Raw genomic sequence first — 20,871 nt, 5'->3', positions numbered from 1 at the left:
TGCTACAAGATATTAAAGCTACACGGCTATTAAAATACAAAAAGAAGTACTAATCCAGTTAATTTATCAGTAATATAATGTAATAATGTTTTTTTTTTTTGGCAATGCAGTATGTACTGTCATAGTATTCGATTTCGGACGCAGCCTTATGGCTGCGACAGATATCTGAAATTCGATAGTGCGAATTTGCGACACTTTACGGTAACTGCTGCCTTGCGTCTCCCACCTGTATTCCGACAAGCTCAGTCTATGACGCCATTCCGCTTCTAAATTAGAATTGGCTAATAATTTGAGCTCGCGAACATCCTGACCAATTACGGCTTAGGAAGCGGGACTTGTCTGAATCCGGGTGGGAGACAAAAATCTGGCAGTACTCGACCAGTGCACTGGGTGGCACTGAAAGCAGCAGTTCACTGAGCGAAGCGGAAAGAGAAAAGGGAGTAAGTAGAGCTGTCACATCGCGCTGGTATTTTGGATTGGTGTGTTGTGATCTGGGAGTAAAAGCAAGACGGCACGAGTGCGCGAAAGAAAGGCCGAGTTATCGAGAGGACATGGCGGAGGTTAGCGAGGTTTTGATGTCGGTGTTGTCCACTATCCGGGTGCCGAGGCCCGGAGACCGCGTTCATAAAGACGAGTGCGCGCTGTCATTCGCCTCTCCGGTGAGCCTTTTACTGCACACGCTACACACTTTACATCTCCATAACTGCGCATTCAGCCTTGTGAGAAAGAGTTTTATTCCTTTAAGTTAAACCAGTAGCTGCGATAGACTGTTTTCCGTGTTGCTGCGAATGATGCTGAGACCCGCAAGTTAGCAGAATGGCTAGTTGTGTTAGCTAGCTTCATTCAGAAGTTTGCATACAGCATTGATTTACTATAAAACAAACCTGAGCTAAAAGTTAGTGACCAGACATATCAATTTGGATGAGAGGACTGATTTTTAGATTTCAAATAATAAAAGGAACTAATTGATCTAAACAGATATCCGCTATAAGTAACAGGATATCTAGCTAACATTGCCGCTTTACTAGCCGTATTAGCAAGCTAGCTAAGTTCGCTGAGTAATGATCGGCCAGCATCACAACTGGACCCGAAATGCTGCCATACTCCCTACTCCACATTCCCTAGTCCCTACAAACAGCTAAACGTATTCTACCCGACCTAGTTTAAACACTAGCCGTTGTAGGAATCTCTGAGTGCAACTTTATATTCACTTTATATTGTGTAAAACTCTGCAAACAGTGCACTAGGTGGTGTTTAGGGTGTAAAGACATGAGATATGGCAGTGCAGAGTGATACTAACATTAAGGCCTATAGTTATTTTCTGTACATTCAGTATGTAACTATACAGTTTTGACAATAAACTGCAGGCTTACTAGCATGTCTTGTGGTTGCTGTCCAGGAGAGCGAGGGAGGTCTGTACGTCTGCATGAACACTTTCCTGGGCTTTGGGAGTCGCTTTGTGGAGCGGCATCACGCCCGGACCGGCCAGAGAGCGTACCTGCACATCAAGCGCACTCGCAAGCCTCACTCCCAGGTAAACACCATCGCTTTACACTTTACACAGTTCCCAAAACAATACAAGCTCATCCTTGCGTTCGGTATAATATCACGCTTCCCCAGTGTACAATTCAGTTTAGTTTGCATTGCGATTTTCACAATATACATAGGAACTTTTACACAAATCCCGATGTAGACTTTAGCCTCGCACCTCCGGGGTTGGGGGTTCGAATCCCAACTCCGCCCTGTGTGCGTGGAATTGCTTGGATTCGGGGTTTTTTTCCGGGTACTTTGGTTTCCTCCCCCAGTCCAAACATGCGTTGTGAGCTGGATAAAATTGTCAGAAGTGTGTGAATGTGTGTGTGCGATCGTGCCCTGCGATGGATTGGCACCTTGTCCAGGGTGTCCCCTGCCTTGTGCCCCGAGTCCCCTGGGATAGGCTCCAGGATCCCTGCAACCCTGTGTAGGATAAGCGGTACAGAAAATGGATGGATGAGCAATCAAGAAAAGACACTGGCGATGAAAGACGGCCTTGAGAAAGGACCTCGATAGTGGACTGACCTCTTCCTCAGTTCTAAGTGTAGAGAAATGATATTTAGCTGCATCAGTTGAATAGTCTTTATGATTACAGCAGCGCTTCTTAGGTCTACTGTATCCAGGTGAAATTATCCGCTGAATCAAGGGTGAGACTTGAGCATGAGCTGTTCCACCTTTTTTAAATAGCCAGTAGCGTTTAGCTTACGTCACAGCCCGGGCTAAAACTGCGTTCACGCCATGTCATGATGACCGTAATTATGAGATTTCGACTTGTGAAACGTGTTCACGTTCTCACAATTACAACTTGTAAACTAGGAATTTTCGGAGAGCTCCGACGTGTACCACGTGACCGCCGCAACGTCACGCAGAAACACTCAAAATGGCTTTTTCTTCAGCAGTGAAATGTAGTTAAAGGGGTTATATCATAATATTTCGGTGTAATAATTCGTATAACTGACTATTAATAATGCAAGATTATTCCGAAAATAAACCGAAGGCATACAGTACAGTTATAATGACATTCTCAGTAGACCGTCTGGGTTGTTGTGTAGTAATTACAGTAATTCTGACATGGCGTGAATGCAGCCCGAGCCATACTCGACAGTTAGAGAAAATGCACGTCTTTGCTCCATCTTGTAATGAGGGCTTATATTATTTGCTGTGCGTTGGAAAGTTCAGTGTAAACTGGGTGAGCTTTGATTGATCTTTTTAGCACAGTATCAAGGTGTCAAATCCAAGCAGTGTGCGCTGCCCAGGATGAGGTTGCCGGTAGAAAAAGCAGTGTTGGGAAACAATGGCTTCACCTGCACAGTGCTGTTCTGTCGCTGATCGTCTGTAGGCGGACTAAGACAGCTCAACTGTCTTGGTGCCTGTACGTCCTCCCACACACACTCAGCTCTCTCCTGTATCTCTTAGTCCACCGGTCTCACGGCCTGGCCCCTGGAACTGAAACACAAATGTTTATTTGCACTGCACGAATATTCACATAGTAATAATTGGAGTTAGCATCTAGAGGTCAACTGATAACTGAGTCGGGCAATACCCGCCGATAACGATTAATCAACCGATAGTTTTTAAAATTGATACTGAATGAAAACATAACATGCAAAGTAAAATATTGTTGAACTTTTTTTTATTTTTTTTTTTACAAAAAGTATTGACTGTACTATGAAAATGTAATTTAAAAAAACAAAAACAAAATAAATGTATAAATATGAATATATGAACTGTTAATAAATATGAAAGTAAATAAAGAGATCCATCCAAACTGAACTATACGGTAACACTCCAAATAACAAATGAAAGTACAGACATCCAAAATGAATAAAAAAACACTTCAAATAACGCAACAAAATTTGTCACTGATGTAAAATTTTAAAAAATAAGTAATTTAGCCTCCAGAGTCCGCTCTGGTACTATATAATGACAGCAGACCCTTCTCGGCCACTCCGGGAAAAATTATCGGTGTGGATTACAGATAACGGTTTCGGTAATTGGTCATCGGTGCCAATTAATCGCCAGAACCAATCGATCAGTCGACCTCTCTTACCATCAATGCATATCAAAGACATGTTTTTGTCTTTTGTTATTATATATTTCTGAGTTAAATTTTGGGATTCCAGCTTTATTACAATTCAGTAAACCTACAGTATTTTATATACATGTATAAACCCTGATCCAAATCAAGGATTTGTCACAAATTAATACATTTTCCTTTTATTTTTTCTAAGATTATTAAGCTAATTGTTTTTACTAGAGATGCACCGATGTATCGACCGATAAAGGCAATTTTTCCCGCTATCGGCTGATAATGGTTTAAAAACATCCAATGATCAGGGCTGATTATATCCTGTCAATCAGAAGAGGGCGGGAAAACACGTCGATTTCGTGCTGTGTGTAAAGATGATGTCTGTTGTGGGAATGATGACAAAACTGCAGTCTGTAAGCTCTGTAATCTCTGCACCGCTAAAATTATACACTGGATGCTGCAGCAGTGAAGTGGGAGTTTCGGTGTGGAGTCTTTTTACCACGCTGCTTGAGCTGCTCGTGCTGAATTAAAACATCAGCACACTGTTGAAAGTTTTAAATGAAGATGAGTTCACATAATAAATAAATATTAATAAAATAAAGTAACATGTATAGAAATTTCTGTTAAATATATAGCCTATAATTGTTGTGGAGTGAGAGGGGGTCCTTGTGGATTGTATAAAATATTCTAGGGGTCCAAAGCTCACAAAAGGTTGAGAACCACTCAACCCCCCATCAAATTAACCGAAAAAATAATCTGCCAACTAATCGATCATGAAAAATAATCGTTAGTTGCAGCCCTAATGTTGTTTTTAGATGTACCCTTTGTGTGAATAAAAACCTGATAATGTGTGTATGTTTTTCAGAAAGAGGATGATGGCTGTTCTGGGTCAGGAGATCCTCCCAAGAAGAAACCCACTCGCCTGGCCATAGGTAAGCCCAAACCCGAATTCCGTTTGAGGTGGCCATTTTCACAGATAGGATTGTGGTTCTGGAACTGTTCTGCACTGCAGTGAGCCGGGGAAGTGCCGGCTCTCGGCTGAAATATTTGGTCCGGTTCCAAAATGCTGATGAAATTGGTCCAGCACCAAATGCTGACGGTCTGAAACCCAGACCTGTGGTAGCCAAGGGTGTGAGAAAGTTATTATAACCACCGGTGAAATGAATGTTGCACATTATAGAGATTTAAAAACAAAACAAAACCAACTAATAAATAAATAAAACTAGTGAAATTTAAAAATTGCTACAGTAAATCAGTAATCCAATGAGGAAACAACAATTATTAGAAATTGCAGCAAACATTTTCGAACTTGCCTTTGGGCTGTCTTTAGACTAGGTCTGCAACTAATGATTATTTTCATAATCGATTAGTTGGCCGATTATATTTTCGATTAATCAGATGGGGCGAGGCTAACTGTCATTGCCTTTTTTTTTTGTTTTATTTCAAATAAAATCAACAAACTGAGTGTTACAAATTCAGACTAAAACGTTACACAACTGTTTGTCCAAAACAGAAAAGATCTAACGCACACAAATATATATGATTTATTTAGGACTGTAGTTTAATTCGGTGCTTTTTGCGAATTCATAAACAAATAACGCATAAGTACTTTTTTATATATATATATATATATATATATATATATATATATATATATATATATATATATATATATATATATATATATATATAAACTACCTAAATAATATATATATATATATATATATATATGGATAGATAGATAGATAGATAGATAGCAAGCATTATTTTTTTATGGGTGCACAAAAAACACAATTAAACTACAGTCCTAAATTAATAATAAAAACTCACTTTCACAGCACCTTATGGTTTCTGTTATTCGCTGGCTTTAGACATATTATTTTACTTTTGATCATAATGTTTTAAGTAGACATTACAGATCTTACTCCTGCTCCGTCTGTGTCTGCATCGTACATGAGGAGCAACGCGGTCTCGTTACTAACACATCACTTCCCGTTATAATAAACAACAGAAGTTACACTGCAAGTGTGCAAATACAACATATAATGACAATAAACTGGAATTAAATTAAACCTTTTAAGCAACTTGCGACCGCATCACTGTCATGCTTTTGTGATGCACAAACTCTGCTTTATAAAGTTTATAAACCTTCTCGGTGGTGTTTAATCCCTGCCTTAGAGGTCTTGGAGGTCGCACGCTTTCTTCATCAGTCACCTGACGATTTCACCTCTGACTGATAGTGACTGAGGTCATGTTGGGAATAAAAGTTAACAGTGACAGAAACAGTAAACTGAAGAAAGTCAGTGTCGGTGACTCTGAGGCTAAAGCTAGCGGTGTCACATTACGTGTGTGGCGTTCAAGCGATGATTGATCGATTGATATTAAAGTGTGCCAAGAAAACATTCCCCAAACGATCACATCACCTCTACTAGCCTGGACTGTTGACACAAGGCAGGTTGGGTCCATGGATTCATGTTGTTGGTGCCAAATTTTGACTCTCTCATCAGTTTTTATGCACTGCACTACTGCCACATGATTGATGGTTGATTTAGATAATTGCATAAATGTGTGTGTACTGGTGTTCCTAATAAAATGCTCAGTGGCTGTCTTCTCTTCTCTAAAACGTCCTGTATGAAAATGTAAAGAGATTGAGATGAGCTGGCCATGTGCATCCCTTCATGGCCACAATTTACCCAGCTTCATAACCGTTTGATTAACTTGGTGTGAAACTTGTGCTCATGTTCTGTATGACGGTGTGTTTCAGGGATCGAGGGCGGATTCGATGTGGAGCAGGACCAGTATGAGGAGGAAGTCAAGGTTGTTCTTTTCCCAGACAGACAGGAAGTGACATCAGAGGACCTGGCAACTATGCCAGATGTAGTGAGAGAGCGAGTAAGATTGGGATAAATTCTATTTATTTATTTATTTATTTATTTATTTATTGTGTAATGGACGTTCACGTGCTTTTTTTTTCAAAACTGAAGACACTCGGTAACCGTCATCTCTATCTCCTCAGTGCTGAAGTATTTAATAATTAAACTTTTAGTTCTTATTTTAGACCTACATTAATCTTTAATTTAAAATGTAATTAGTGTGTTTATGTATTAAAGTGCATTAATTTTTAATCTATTCACAAAGGAATTGTCTTTAGTATTTTAATATTGTAGTGTAAAATATGTAGTGATGTTTTAATAGTTTGCTGTTCATTGTTATATGGGTTTCATTTCGATTTTAAAGACCGTTATTATAATATGTAGCGGATATATACGGAAACTTTAATTGGCAGTAGCCTACAGTACAGAGCCTGTACCGTTTATATCAGATAGAAATCTCAGTAGTGTACAATCTTGTTTAGCAATGTTGTGTTTGTCCACGTGTGTGGATGCAGGTGTCACTGTCGATGGCAGGGTTGCTGGCTGCAGACTCTGTATCACAAGCTCTGCAGGTGCAGCAGTGGGACGGAGAAGTGAGGCAGGAGTCCAAACATGCAGCTGAGCTCAAGCAACTCGATAACGGAGTCAAAATTCCTCCTAGGTACCCACACACACACACACATGGTTAACATGCACTAAAAACTGGAACAGCTTAACCACATGCTCTCACCTATGACTTGTGTATACACAAAATAAATACACAGTGACAGGAAATTCCATTCAACTCGTCACCCCAAAGTTTGTTTAGGTGTTTGGAATGCCATGTACGTGCTTTGATTGTGTGTTACTCTCCTCTGATTGGTCAGTGGGTGGAAGTGTGAGGTCTGTGACCTGCAGGAAAACCTGTGGATGAACTTGACGGACGGCAAGGTGCTGTGTGGGCGGAGATATTTCGACGGTTCAGGTGGAAATAACCACGCTCTTCAGCACTTCCAGGAGACCGGCTACCCGCTAGCTGTCAAACTGGGCACCATCACCCCTGACGGAGCTGGTAAAAGTCATTACGGCACAGGTGGAATCTTAACCTGTGTGAAATGTTTTATGTTATAAATACAGAGGATAAAAATGTAATGTCTGTAAATGTCTAAGAAACAAGTATTGAACGCGTCAACATTTTTTTTCCAGTAAATATATTTCTATTTTCAATGAGGTTATTCACATGAAGTTTTCACCAGACATCAGTATTAACTCAAGAAATCCACACATAAAGAATTCACAACATTAAAGTCCATAAATAAAGTTGTGTGTAGTAAAGTGGAGTATGACAGGAAAAAAAAGTATTGAACACTAAGTAAAAGCAGTTCTCCAAGGTAAGGCAAGGAACCAGCTGTCATCTGTAAGTTATACCTCCTATCTGTGCAAATTAATATCAGCTGGGTTAGTAAATAAAGAGGTCGTTCCTCTTTATTACACACAACTTCTTTTATGGACTTTGATGTTGTGAATTCTTTGTATGTCTGGATTTCTTGAGTTAATACTGATGTCTGGTGAAAATTTCATGTGAATATCCTCAATGGAAATATATTTACCGAAAAAAAAAAAATGTTGATGCATTCAATAATTATTTCCCCCACTGTATTTGAAAAGCAAGCGAAGTGTATCTTGGTAACTTATGATATATTTCATAAGTTATGGCCTAGGATGCAATCTGAAATGCAATCTACTATTACTGCTACGATACCACACGGAAAAGCAAAACAGTCATACCATTGTTCTTATATCGCTTGGTCTCTTTAATGAAGAACAATCAGCAGATTTCTTTTTCAGAATCAAATGCTTAATTTGTGTCAGAAGTCAGTGTGCTGTCTCCCTGGGTCCTGCTGTGAAGTATTTTTTACTCATATTGAAACTTTTATCTTGGTCTTTTTTATACTGATTCCCATAACTTTAATGATTTAACAATCAATGCTGTTGGAACGAAGAAACAGTGAGCTAATATAAACTATAAATATTACTATAAACTATAAAAAAAGCGTTCTTTGTGTGGATGGCAATGCCGATTACAGCCTTGCCCCAGAGTACAATTTAGGGCTGTGTTTGGAAAGTGATGGCAATTCAGTGTGGCATGACTGCAATGCGCTGAGGAAAGAGAAATGGCAGTACATCCTGGGATTGCATTCATGTCTGAGACAAATTCAGCATTTGATTCATAAAAAAAACCCCCCAAGAGATCCTGCGACATAAACGCAATGTATTGAAAAAGTAATACAGTTGTGTATTGTGTTCTCCTCTTCTTCTTCTTTTTTTCTCCTCTTTTTCTTTTTTTTTTCTTCTCTTTCCCCTCCTCTTTTTCCCCTCAGACCAGTTGGATTTGCACATCTTTGGAACGGAAACTTTTCCGTAAAATGCAGTAGCGTTTAAAAATAAATAGGTTTCTTTCACATTGTGCTAATTGGTTAAACTTTGAGCTAAATTAAATGATGATTAATGAGATGAAACATTGAGGAAAAATGGTCTCTGGTTAGGATTCGAAATGTATTTGAATCAGAGGGAATTGTTGCACCTTTCAGTGTTTCCCACAGGCTGAGAATTTACTTGTGTTGGTTGGTCGTGGCATGTGACGGAGCTGGTTCAGTAATAAACTAGTCAAATAAAGGTTTATGAATTAACTATTTATTTCAAACAAATAACTACTCAAAATAACTAACTGTCAACATAAATGACTATTAAGAAATAAATAACTACATATTAAAATACATTTTCTGTTTTCAAGATATATTAAAGAACAAAACACAAACTGGTTTTTGATGAACATATCAAAAATAAATAACTTTCAAAATAAATAACTTTTTACATTATGGAAAACATTTTCAAATGTGCCTATTTGCACAATTGACATTGCTTGCTGGAACTTTTGATTTTCCATGGCTTGGAGGAAAAAACTTTTCTGACGCCTGTATGTAGGGGTATGCTTCAGTTGCGGGTCCATTGATAAAGATAAAGAGGCATGCAGCCAGGTGTTCCAGCATTGTTCCAGCAATTACATTACTTGCCCACCGTCGCTTTTTTTAATTAAAAAAAAAAAAGCTACTGAAACAAAACCAATATGTTTTGTTTTTTAAAAAAATATAATAACTCTAATTTGTAAAATATTAAGCGTATTATCAATACTTAGTTAGACAATGGATATTACAATTATAAACCGAGTGTCTGCTCCATGACTGTCCGCAGCAGCAGTCAGAGCAGAGTTTAGCAATCAGACTGATCAGAGCTGTCCAACCCTACCATGAGTACAAAGACGTTACTAGGACGAAAGGAGGACGTCTCTCTTCATTTGATCATGTTAAAAGTAAAGTCGGGCTTGTTGTCGGCTTCCTGACTCATTTTTTAAAAGACGAGCGAGCGAGCTGATGGCACAGAGAGAGAGAGCAGCGCTGGTTGAGCGAGCTAGACGGTGAATGAAGAGAGCGAGCAGTATTGGCGAGAAAGCCGGTGAATGGTTGAAATAAAACAGACACAAAAGTTGGCAGTTGTACGCACTCTATAACGTTACCCAACATTAATAAGCTGTTGTCTTACACTGAGTGTTCAGTTCGGTGTCAAGGCTAGCTCTACCATTACTAGACAGCTATCTAGCCAGACCAGCTAAAGTTACTGTACCCTGGTAAGTTAAAATATGTAATGTTTAACTCTAAAACATTACATTAACACATTAAGTATGGTGTTTTTATTATCGAGTTAGGACAAAAGGTTTTTGAGGTGTATTGTATCTCCAGGGCTGTTTCTTTGCATAGGTGGGTGTCAATGAGCGCCACAACGCCCCTGCCACCATCAACCTCTCCCACCCACCCACAAGAAAGAGAGTACTAAATACGATGATATTTTAGTTGTGTCTTCCTTTGGCTGGCGACACCAAACTAGCCTAGTCTCGCATTAGATAGCCAAAAAGTTTTATATTTTATCGGTCTGGTAGTCCTGCAAACAGTGATAACACCCAAGGCAAGTTTGATGATAAATCCAACTTTTTGTTTGAGCATGTCATACACTGACAGGTAAATTCTTCTGTAAAAAAAAAAACAAAAAAAACCCAACAACTTTAGGCTACTAGCTGAGCTGAGAACGTTGAGCTAGAGAACTGACCATTATTTTTCTCAAGTTTTACTACCAACTGTACCATTTTACTACCTGTAACATTTTACTACCTATACCATTGAGGTGGATATTGTGGTTCATATCAAGTAGGTCCATCTGCAAGGTTTTTACAAACATATTATCAAAGTTTACTCTGGGATTGGTTGGAGGTCCTCTGGTTTGTATTCATCAATGAACTGACAATTGGAATTCGGATTTTATCTACCTGGGCGGGTTTTAAGCTACCTGGGTGGGTCGCACAAGTAGAGCCTATGTATGGGAAACAGTGCCTTTATAAAATACACATACTGATGCTTTTTCTTATATATAAAAATCTATATGTATAAAACTGTGTATTGAATTGTGTATGATGAGGCAATTTCTTTCAGATGTTTACTCGTATGATGAGGATGACATGGTTTTGGACTCAAAGCTGGCAGAGCATCTCACCCACTTTGGTATTGATATGATGACCATGGAGAAGGTGACCCATTAACACCCCCCCCACTTTGTTTAATAATGATACTTTTATGATCAAATTGTATGTATGATTGGGTTATCCTGAAGTTGTTGAGAAACTCTCACTGTCCGTGTCCGTTGCAGACAGAACACACTATGACTGAATTAGAGATTGCAGTGAACCAGCGTGTGGGTGAGTGGGAAGTGATCCAGGAGTCCGGCACCATGCTGAGGCCTCTCTGGGGCCCTGGGCTCACGGGTATGAAGAATCTGGGCAACAGCTGCTACCTCAACTCAGTCATGCAAGTGCTCTTCACCATCCCCGACTTCCAGGAAAAGTCAGTACCTCTCAGCTCGTGTGTTTACTACTTAGCCTTTCTTTCATTGTAACGTGAGATTTCATTCCGACGTATGGGGAAACGCTTTCATTCTTGTATATAGAGTCTGGCTGAAACACCCAGACTCCAAAGCTACAAACTACAGTCCTAATCCCTATTACATATACATTTTGTAGGCCCTCACTTTTTTTTTTCTCAAAAAGAAATGTGAATTAACAGACTGCATGAACATTTGGAAATGAATTACAATCTTCAACAGCCTCCCTAAGTGTAGTGCTGTAAAAAGCAAATCTCTGATTAAGCCGCCTGTTTGTGCCTCGGTGCTGTCAGTGTTTTAGTAAGCAGTAAAATGTAAGGACATCGTGTTACAGTGCCGCTTACAATATGATTGTGTTTACCAGTATAGCCTTTTAAACCTGCTGAATGTGGAAAATGGCAAACATGTGCAACAAAAAAAAAAATCTGTTGTTGCACATTCCATGCCTCTAGAAATATATGTAAAAATACGCCCACATTTTTTTGACTTCCAATTAATGTAAAACCAAAAGTGTTGTGCAAAAATTCCGCTTTGTCGTTCCTACACTTTTTTTCCACCTCTGTTGTTAGCTCTTTTACTAAGGAGTCATTACCGCCAATCATTACATGATCTGATCTGCCCACACTGTTGTGATCGGATGGAAACTTTAGTAGCATTTAATCATAACTAAATTGTAGCATCACAAAGAATGTTTTTTAATGGATATTTGAAGCAGAAAGTGTTAAATGCGCTATGGAGAATGTGCTTTTATAGTGTTTCTCTTTAACTTACTTTAATAGGTATGTGTCCAGCATTGACAAGATCCTGGATGAAGCCCCAAGTGATCCCAGCCAAGACTTTAAAACACAAGTGTGAGTGTATTCCACAGTTGTTTAAAAGATTGTTAAGGCTGCATGTATGGCATCTTAATTTGCTGTAACACTTGAGTTCACCAGCAGAAGGTGCAGGAGAGTAATGACAAGTTCAGCAACGTGGCAGGAGGGCCAACTGAAGGAAAAATGTACTTTTAAAGTGATTTGCAGTTTTAAATGCAATCAAACTAAAGGCAGAGAGTTTTGAACTCGTTGGAATTCTTTCTCCTCTGTCTTTCTTAACTTGTTCTTCTCTTTGGCCGGCAGAGCAAAACTGGGCCATGGTTTGCTCTCAGGAGAATACTCTAAGCCCGCTCCAGATCCAGGCGATGACCCCAGTGCGTCCTCTGAACCCAGGGTAGGACGGGATTGTATTTGCTTGAGTGCATCATGCTTGTCTTTGATGAGAGCTTGTATTTGTTTAGCAAAATCTTGTTTTAAAGCTATTGTATTATGACATGAACCTTGAAATTGACCTGTATTGCCTATTATTATACCACAGTGTGGTTGAGATAGCACTTAAAAAACATGTAACATAGATAAACATATTGTTGATTTGGCAAAGCTTTCGGTTAGGAGATGCTTATGTAACGTTTACTGAAAGGCGGCGTCTCTGCTGTCAGGGCTTTGTAACAGGCATGGGAAATTCTTCATGAGTTTGTTTTTTGGGTTGTCAGTAATGTGACAAGTTTTTTGTCTTGTTAACTTTAAGATAGAGCAAAAAAAAAACAAAACAAAAAAAGAGTGGCTGGTGAATGATAACAGGAAACTTGTTTCATGGACGCTCCATAACGTTAAATTTGAACTGTAGCTGAACGGTGGCTTAGTGGTTAGCATGTTTGCCTCGTACCTCCAGGCATGGGGGTTCAAATCCTGCCTCCGCCCTACATGTGTGGAGTTTGCATGTTCTCCTCGGGCTTCAGGGGTTTCTTCCGGGGTACTTCGGTTTCCTCCGCCAGTCCAAAGACATGCATTGTAGGCTGATTGCCATTTCCACACTGTCCGTAGTGTGTGAATGTATGTGTGACGGATGGTGCCGTGATTTGCAAAAAAAACCCATAAAAAAACAAAAAAAACTTACGTGATTTGCAAAAAAAACATGCAAAATAAAAAAATTGAGGTTTTCAGTTGACTCACACTTGTATAACGATACAGTCCATTGTGCGTTATTTCTTACTTAACTAACCGCTTCTAATGATCTGCTTCCAGGGAGACCAGGTTGGCATCGCACCACGCATGTTCAAAGCCCTTATTGGTCGAGGCCACCCTGAATTTTCCACTAATCGGCAACAGGACGCTCAGGAGTTTTTTCTTCACTTCGTAAACATGGTGGAGGTAAGCAATGTCGCTCCATCCTTACCTCGTCTCCCCTCTTTTTTTTTTTCTTTTCCTTCTTGCGCATTCACTCCCTCCATCCCTCTCACAGAGGAACTGCCGCTCTGGGCCAAACCCATCTGAAGCATTCCGCTTCCTGGTGGAGGAAAGGATTGTGTGCCAGCAGTCTCAGAAAGCCAAATATACCCAACGAGTGGACTACATAGTTCAGTTGCCTGTGCCAATGGACCAGGCCACCAACACAGGTGAGAGGACAACTATGTGAAATGGCTTTTCTTGAGAAACTACAACACCTTGCAGGACTACCGATTGAAGTAAAAAATTCTTACAGTATACTTATGCATGTTGAATTAAAGCCCCAGCAGCATGGTTTGAAATATTTAAAAAAAAAATCTCTTGTATTTGTGTTACTCTTGTGGTAGCTGTCATTTAATAGCATTTACCAGTGATGGATTCATCACATTCTTATCACTATGATTCAGTTATAAATAAATTTGATAAAGTCCCATTTTCTGCCTCATCAGAACTGTGTGGGCGTGTCAGATTGCACACTGACAGCAACATTTTCCCGGCAATGATGAATTGCTTGAAAAGCATGTAGGAAACGGAGAGCAGGGCTTCCACAATGCTTTTTAAATGTATTTATTAATTTAATTTAATTTATTTATTTTAATACTTTTTTTCTTTACAGTGTGATTCATTAATGTTGTGTGATGTGTTGGTACATTTTATACATTTACATATTTGTAGAACTTGTCCCAGGAAAAGTGTACTGAGTGAAAAGTATATTGTCATACCCCTGTTTTAACTTTGTTTTTCTGTTAATGTTTTCCACACAGCCTTTCTTTATATATTTGTGTTTTGTATTTTTTTTTTCCCTATCAGAAGAGTTACAGGAGGCTGAGCGTCTGCGGGAAGAGGCAGAGGCATCTGGAAGCGCCCCTCCTGCCGCTCCTCGAGCTCAAATCCCATTCTCCTCCTGCATGAATGCTCTGATTGAGCCGGAGACTCTCTCAGACTTCTGGAGCTCTGCGGTGCAGGGCAAGACCACTGCCACCAAGTAAGTAACCTTTGCACTTTCTTCCTGGACCCTGGACTGTGTTATTCATATAGCAGGTGAATGTAGTCTAGTCACTGAGCTCCTCTTTTTGCTTTCTCTGGATTTCAGGACCACACGCTTTGCTTCATTCCCTGACTACCTTGTCATCCAAATCAAGAAATTTACTTTTGGTCTGGACTGGGTCCCTAAAAAATTAGGTAAATATTTACTCCACTTTGTTTAACAGTTTATGCGGAAGTGTCCGCTGTTATTTTACTGTATGAGAGCGGCCTCTAGAGGCGAAATAAATACTAACGCCAATCAATTTGTTGTGCTATTTGAAGTGTTTTTTGATTCATTTTGGATATCTCTATTTTTATTTGTTATGTGGGGTGTTACTTTTTGGTTGGATGATTATCTTGCATTTACTTTAATATTTATTAATAATTAATTATATATGAATATTTTTATATTTTTCATTTACAGAAGTACTGTAAATTGTCGTGGTACAGTCAGAACTTTTTGTTTTTGTAATCGAATTTGAATATTTGCTGTCTTTTTTTTTTTTTTTTTTTTTTTTTTTTTTTTTTTTTTAAACCAGTGATGTTATTTTATTTAGCCTAATGGAGTTTAGGGTTAGTGGTTGTTAGCTTTTTTTTTTAACCTAGCAATGCGGTGATGTATGCTACCTTTTGAAACCCGTCTCAAACAACGTTCTTACAGGGACCTACATATTTATTGAAGCGCTTCCTTATAAGATACTGACTGACACACATCATGTAACTTAAATATGTTTGCAAGCAAGCTGAAATCAGGTTTTCTGTTTTTTAAATAATTATTCCTCACGTTATTTATCTGCTAGATGTCAGCATTGATGTTCCTGATTCACTGGATCTGAGCGAGCTCCGGGGAGCCGGACAGCAGCCTGGGGAGGAGCTTCTTCCAGAGGTGGCCCCGCCCCCTCTCATGACCCCTGACGTGGAGGTCAAAGGTATCCTGGGTTCCCACGGCAACGACGAGGACGACTCTCTCTATTCCCCACTGCTGTGTCAGTCTGTCTGTCTCTTTTTCTCTTTCTTCCTTGTCCATCTGAGTCACGTTTTTTTCACCCTTCTTTCATTCTTTGCCTACTCCTTATTTGCTATTTTATGCTGTGTGTTTGTATTTTTAGGTTCATGCCTGAATTTGCAATCAGGGACAATTTTGGGTATAGAGATTGATTTGTCCTGAAAGAAAAATAGATATTTTTAATTTTAAAGTTAAAATAGTGTTATATGGTGTGTGTGTATATACACAGTTGTGGCCAAAAGTTTGCATACCCCTTGCAGAATTTGCTAAATATGAATACTGTTAACACAATAAGAGCGATCATTAAAAATCCCATGTTGTTTATTTAGTTCTGTCCTGAATAAGCTATTTCACATAACAGATGTTTACAAGACAAGATTATAGCTGAATTTATAAAGATTACCCTGTTCAGAAGTTTGCATACCCTTGATTCTTAATACTGTGTGTCATTACCTGGATGATCCTCGACTGTTTTTATGTTTTGTAATAGTTGTTCATGAGTCCCTTGTTTGTCCTGAGCAGTTAAACTGCCCACTGTTCTTCAGAAAAATCCACCAGGTCCTGCACATTATTTGTTTTTCCATAATATTCTGCATATTTGACCCCTTTCCAACAGTGGCTATATGATGTCGAGATCCATCTTTTCACACCTAGGACAACTGAGGGACTCGTACACAACTATTACATAAAGTGCAAACATTCACTGATGCTCCAGAAGGCAACACGATACATTAAGAGCCAGGGGGATGTAAACTTTTGAACAGTATGATCAGTGTAAATTGTTAGTTACATGTCTCCCAGAAGACACAGTACTAACAATTTACACTGATCATCCTGGGTATGTAAACTTTTGAATGGGGTAATTTTTATAAATTCATCTATTGTCTTGTCTTGTGCATTATTTGTAAATATCTGTTATGTGAATAGTTTATTCAGGACAGTACTAAATAAACAACAACAACATGGGATTTTTATCATCCCTCTTACCTTTTTCTGTAAGGGCTATGCAAACTTTTGGGCGTGTGTGTCTGTGTGTGTGTGTAAAAACAAAAACCAAGAAAGACCCAAAGTTCATGTTAACATTACATCCCAAGATTTAAAAAAAAAAAAAAAAATGGAAAAAATGAGGGAGTTTTATTTTGGTGTTCATTATAAACAGCATATAACAAAATTCTCATGTGCTGTTCTCATGATTTTTTTTTCATTATTTTATTTTACTTCATTTTATTTTATTTTATTTTTTATTTTATTTTTGTTTCTAAAATATTGTTCTCAGTGAATTTATGACTTTTGTAAGTTTTTTTTATTTTATTTTTGTTTCTAAAATATTGTTCTCAGTGAATTTATGACTTTTGTAAGTTTTTTTTTATTTATTTTATTTTTACAAGTCCCGTTTTGGTTTGCCATACACTTCCACATTACTTTGTGTCTTTTAAACATGACATATTTAAGTTGTTGAGGTGTTGTATCATTTGCCAGTGGCTTTATTGTTTTGTTTTTTTTTTCCGGATTTTACATTTAAAAATTTTTATTTTAATTTTTTCAGTTGCATGTCATATTTATTTATCTGATGTGAAATGATATCAAGTCTCTATAGGAATTTCTGTTTCTGTCTCTCAGCTCCAGTGTTGGATGAGTCCACAGTGTCTCAGCTGTGTGAGATGGGCTTTCCTCTCGAAGCCTGCAAGAAGGCTGTATATTACACGGGGAACACCGGCATCGATGCTGCCATGAACTGGGTGATGGGGCATATGGATGATGCAGGTACATCTATTGATATATCCAAAAAAATATTGCAAGCTGAAAAAGCCTTAGTCTCAGCCTCAATCTAGCTTTTTACTGACCGGTCCCATTTGTTTGATCGCCTCCACATGATTGGCTACAGATTTTGCTGCTCCTTTGGTGTTGCCTGGCTCTAGTTCTGCTCCTGGATCTACACCCACTGAAAGCGTGTCAGAGGAGCACCTGGCGACCATCGTCTCCATGGGATTTAGTAGAGATCAAGCCTCACGTGCTCTCAAAGCTACGGTGAGCATGCTATAGAGTGATTTTATAATTACACATTAATTACATAACAATTAATTACATTTTTACATTACATGTTTCCAGCCCTCGTGGCTGGAAGTGTTCATGGTTTGTTTAGCTTTCAGGCTGATTTCCTTTGCTTTGCTTGTACACACAACTGCATACACACTACAAATTGAGCTTGAGAAGGCACACAAAAAATAAATTAGCAGGTGTAATAAACATGAATGAGGTGGATTAATTTCTCAATCACTACTACTTTTTCTCCAAAGGCATTAAAAAATAGACTAAACCCTCTGGTATACTTTGTTTTTTTTACTCGTACGCTAGCGTGTGCGCACAGTCGTATGCATAACCTTTCAAAGTATGCTCCATTTGACCTGTACACACATGCAGGCAGTCGATGCATGCACATTACAACTTGCACTACCCATCCTGGTCTACAGGAGTCGGTACAAAGCAGTAAAGCAGGACTTTTGGTATGAAGGACGATAACCAAGAAGAATCACATCGTCACAAAGAACAATGCTTTTGGGCAATCTCTCACTACGATTAGCACCCATATACTACTCCTTATAATCTTTAAGGTTAGAATTATTCAAATGCGGGTCCTTTCTAACCTGCACTTGTTTCCGTCTCTTCTGTTTATTCAGTTTTTTCTTCAACTACCTTGAGATTCAACGGCACTGGGTCAATGTTGCCACTTTGTGGAAGAACTAAATAGTGCAAAGGAATTAAATGCGCATGTGCGACCTGCTCGTACAAAGTACATGCGGTTAGAAAAATCGGACGGTGTGCGTACAGTTCCACGTTCTCTGCTGATGATGAAATTTGCCTCACGTGATACACGTAAAATGTGAAGCATACTTTTCTACTTATGTGAACAAGTACAAATTTACAAGAAGGGATGACAGTTTTCTGTGGTTTGAACATGAGCACTGACTGACAGGAAGCACAGCTTGTCTGTTTACCACACTTGCCTTAAAAAAAAACATCAAAAAAAAAACATTACGAATGGTTTTATTTGTGTCTCAGTGTGTGTGTTCCTGCATGATTAGACCCAGTGCTGTACAGCTCAACCATAAACTAGATTATGATGAAATAGAAGTCTTGGTAAGCACGAAACAAAAATGGTGATTTCAATCCCTGACACGTTTCTTTGTATGTTCTGTGGACATTCTGTCATCAGCAATAACCCTAAGCATGAGACGGGGCATTTGAATGCCCTCTGTACTGTTTATATGAATGATTGAGATCTATTTACATTTTTAGGTTAGGTAGTCAAAATGTTAAAGCTGTACTGCTGTGAAATCTAAAGATATTGCCTGGCTTTTCATCAATGAGAAATAAGTATTCCCATTAAACCTTGCAGTTGCATGTATAAAGCTAATGCTCTAATTCTGACGTAGTGTTAACTTGCATATTCATTTCAAAGCATTTTTTTTTTTTGATAGTTACGTACATTTCTGATTTCTTTCTGCGTTTTTGTAGTAAATGTGTAGTAAAAATGTGTGTGTGCAGAGTAATGTTCTCGAGCGGGCAGTGGACTGGATCTTCTCCCACCTGGACGATCTGGAGTCTATGGAGGTGTCTGAAGGCGGCCGCTCAGAGGGAGCCAGCGAAGCCAACAGAGACCCGCCGCCCGGACCACGAGTCCGTGACGGACCTGGAAGTGAGTCGAATTCATGTGTTTACGTGGTGGTGTTTGACCTAATGGTTGGTTAGGTAACGAGTGGAAAAGAGGAGCACATTGTTAGCTTTTAGTCTCCCTTCCACAATATACCTTAATTTATTTTGTTTACATAATCTCTTACGGGTCTTGGTTCTGTCCTGCAGAGTACGAGCTGTTTGCTTTTATCAGTCACATGGGCACGAGCACAATGTGTGGTCACTACGTCTGCCACATCAAAAAGGACCAACAGTGAGTGAAGCGCATGCTTTTCATGCTCCACAGACCATTAAAGTCATGTTTTTGGTAGATACAATTTGATTTCCTGTTTTCTTCTCTCTCCTAGATGGGTAATCTTTAATGATCAAAAAGTGTGCGCGTCTGAGAAACCACCGAAGGACCTGGGCTACCTATACTTTTACAGGAGAGTAGTGGAGTAAAAGACATCATCTGAACACACACACACACACACACACACACACACATATACATATACATGATGTCTTAGCTGCTGAGGGATGCGAGGGAGGGGGGGCATACTCAAGCTTCTGAACTGACAGGTTTTTGTTTGAGCAATTCAAGCACTTCTTCCTCTTATATACTGCCCACGTCCAGCCAGAGGACGTTCATGATGGAGTGAGCAGTGCTGCAGGACTCTCTGATGGCACACATAACCTCCTACATAACCTCTCCCTCCCTCCCTCTCTCTATCTCTCTCTCACTCTCTCCCTCCCTCTCACTGTCTCTCTCTCACTTACTCTCTCCCTCCCTCCCTCTCACTGTTTCTCTCTCTTGCTCTCTCACTCTCTCACTCACCCTCACCCTCGCTCTCGCTCTCTCACACTCTGCCTCTCTCACACTCTCCCTCCATCTCCCTCACTCTCTCTCACTCTCACCCTCACTCTCGCGCTCTCACACTCTCCCTCCTTCGCACTCTCACTCACACACATGTGTACTCTCTCCCTCTCTCTCTCCCTCTCTCCCTCCCTCACTCCCCCCCCGGTTCTGTAGTGGTTATTGTGCAGTCATTGCTTCTAGGGCCAGACTCTACGTTTTGCGTTCTCTTATGTGTTCCAAAAACAAGGTTCCTGTAAAGGCTGGAAGATTTAGATCACTACATGACATGACAATATAAATAAAGGGTGCACACTGAAGAAGAAAAGAAAAAAATAGCAAAATCAAACCAAACTGGTTCTGTCATGTGTTGCAAGCCTGTTAGCTGAAGGGTTTTTTCTCCTTTTTTTGGGGAAATGAATACATTTTTTTTTCTTTCTGCTTTGAAAAAAAATATAAAATAAAAGATGTGTCTCTTTGCCAACGAGTCTGTCTGGAGTTATTCAATGGAATTGTGTACTGTGTAATGGAAGTTTAAAAAGGAGGCATGTGTCCCCCCCCCCCCCCCCCCCCCCCATACTATTCATTTTCATGAACTTTTTAATGAGCTATTAAAAATACAGGAATGAAAAATAAGTAAAAATGCATTT

General features: G+C 39.3%; 1 protein-coding gene across 4 annotated transcripts; it reads left to right on the top strand.

The window, feature by feature from the left end:
- Positions 1-364: 364 nt before the first annotated feature.
- usp5 (ubiquitin specific peptidase 5 (isopeptidase T)) lies at positions 365-20,701 on the top strand. 4 transcript variants are annotated; one of them, XM_017470073.3, is made up of 20 exons: positions 365-659; positions 1,400-1,534; positions 4,428-4,494; positions 6,327-6,454; positions 6,951-7,096; positions 7,302-7,507; positions 10,956-11,050; positions 11,170-11,363; positions 12,180-12,251; positions 12,519-12,609; positions 13,461-13,586; positions 13,678-13,831; positions 14,472-14,646; positions 14,755-14,843; positions 15,488-15,673; positions 17,314-17,457; positions 17,579-17,721; positions 19,240-19,390; positions 19,555-19,639; positions 19,734-20,701. In XM_017470073.3, exons 1-20 carry the CDS (start codon positions 552-554, stop codon positions 19,825-19,827), a joined length of 2,589 nt encoding a protein of 862 aa, XP_017325562.2. In that variant the 5' UTR covers positions 365-551; the 3' UTR covers positions 19,828-20,701. The 4 variants fall into 4 exon arrangements, with proteins under 4 accessions (XP_017325562.2, XP_017325591.2, XP_017325600.2 ...); XM_017470102.3 differs by having other exon boundaries at positions 367-659; positions 7,302-7,486; XM_017470111.3 differs by having other exon boundaries at positions 369-659; positions 15,488-15,616.
- Positions 20,702-20,871: the final 170 nt, after the last annotated feature.

The sequence above is a fragment of the Ictalurus punctatus genome, chromosome 1, assembly GCF_001660625.3.
Source record: "Ictalurus punctatus breed USDA103 chromosome 1, Coco_2.0, whole genome shotgun sequence".
Lineage (NCBI taxonomy): Eukaryota > Metazoa > Chordata > Actinopteri > Siluriformes > Ictaluridae > Ictalurus > Ictalurus punctatus.
This window is presented reverse-complemented; position numbering and strand designations above follow the sequence as displayed.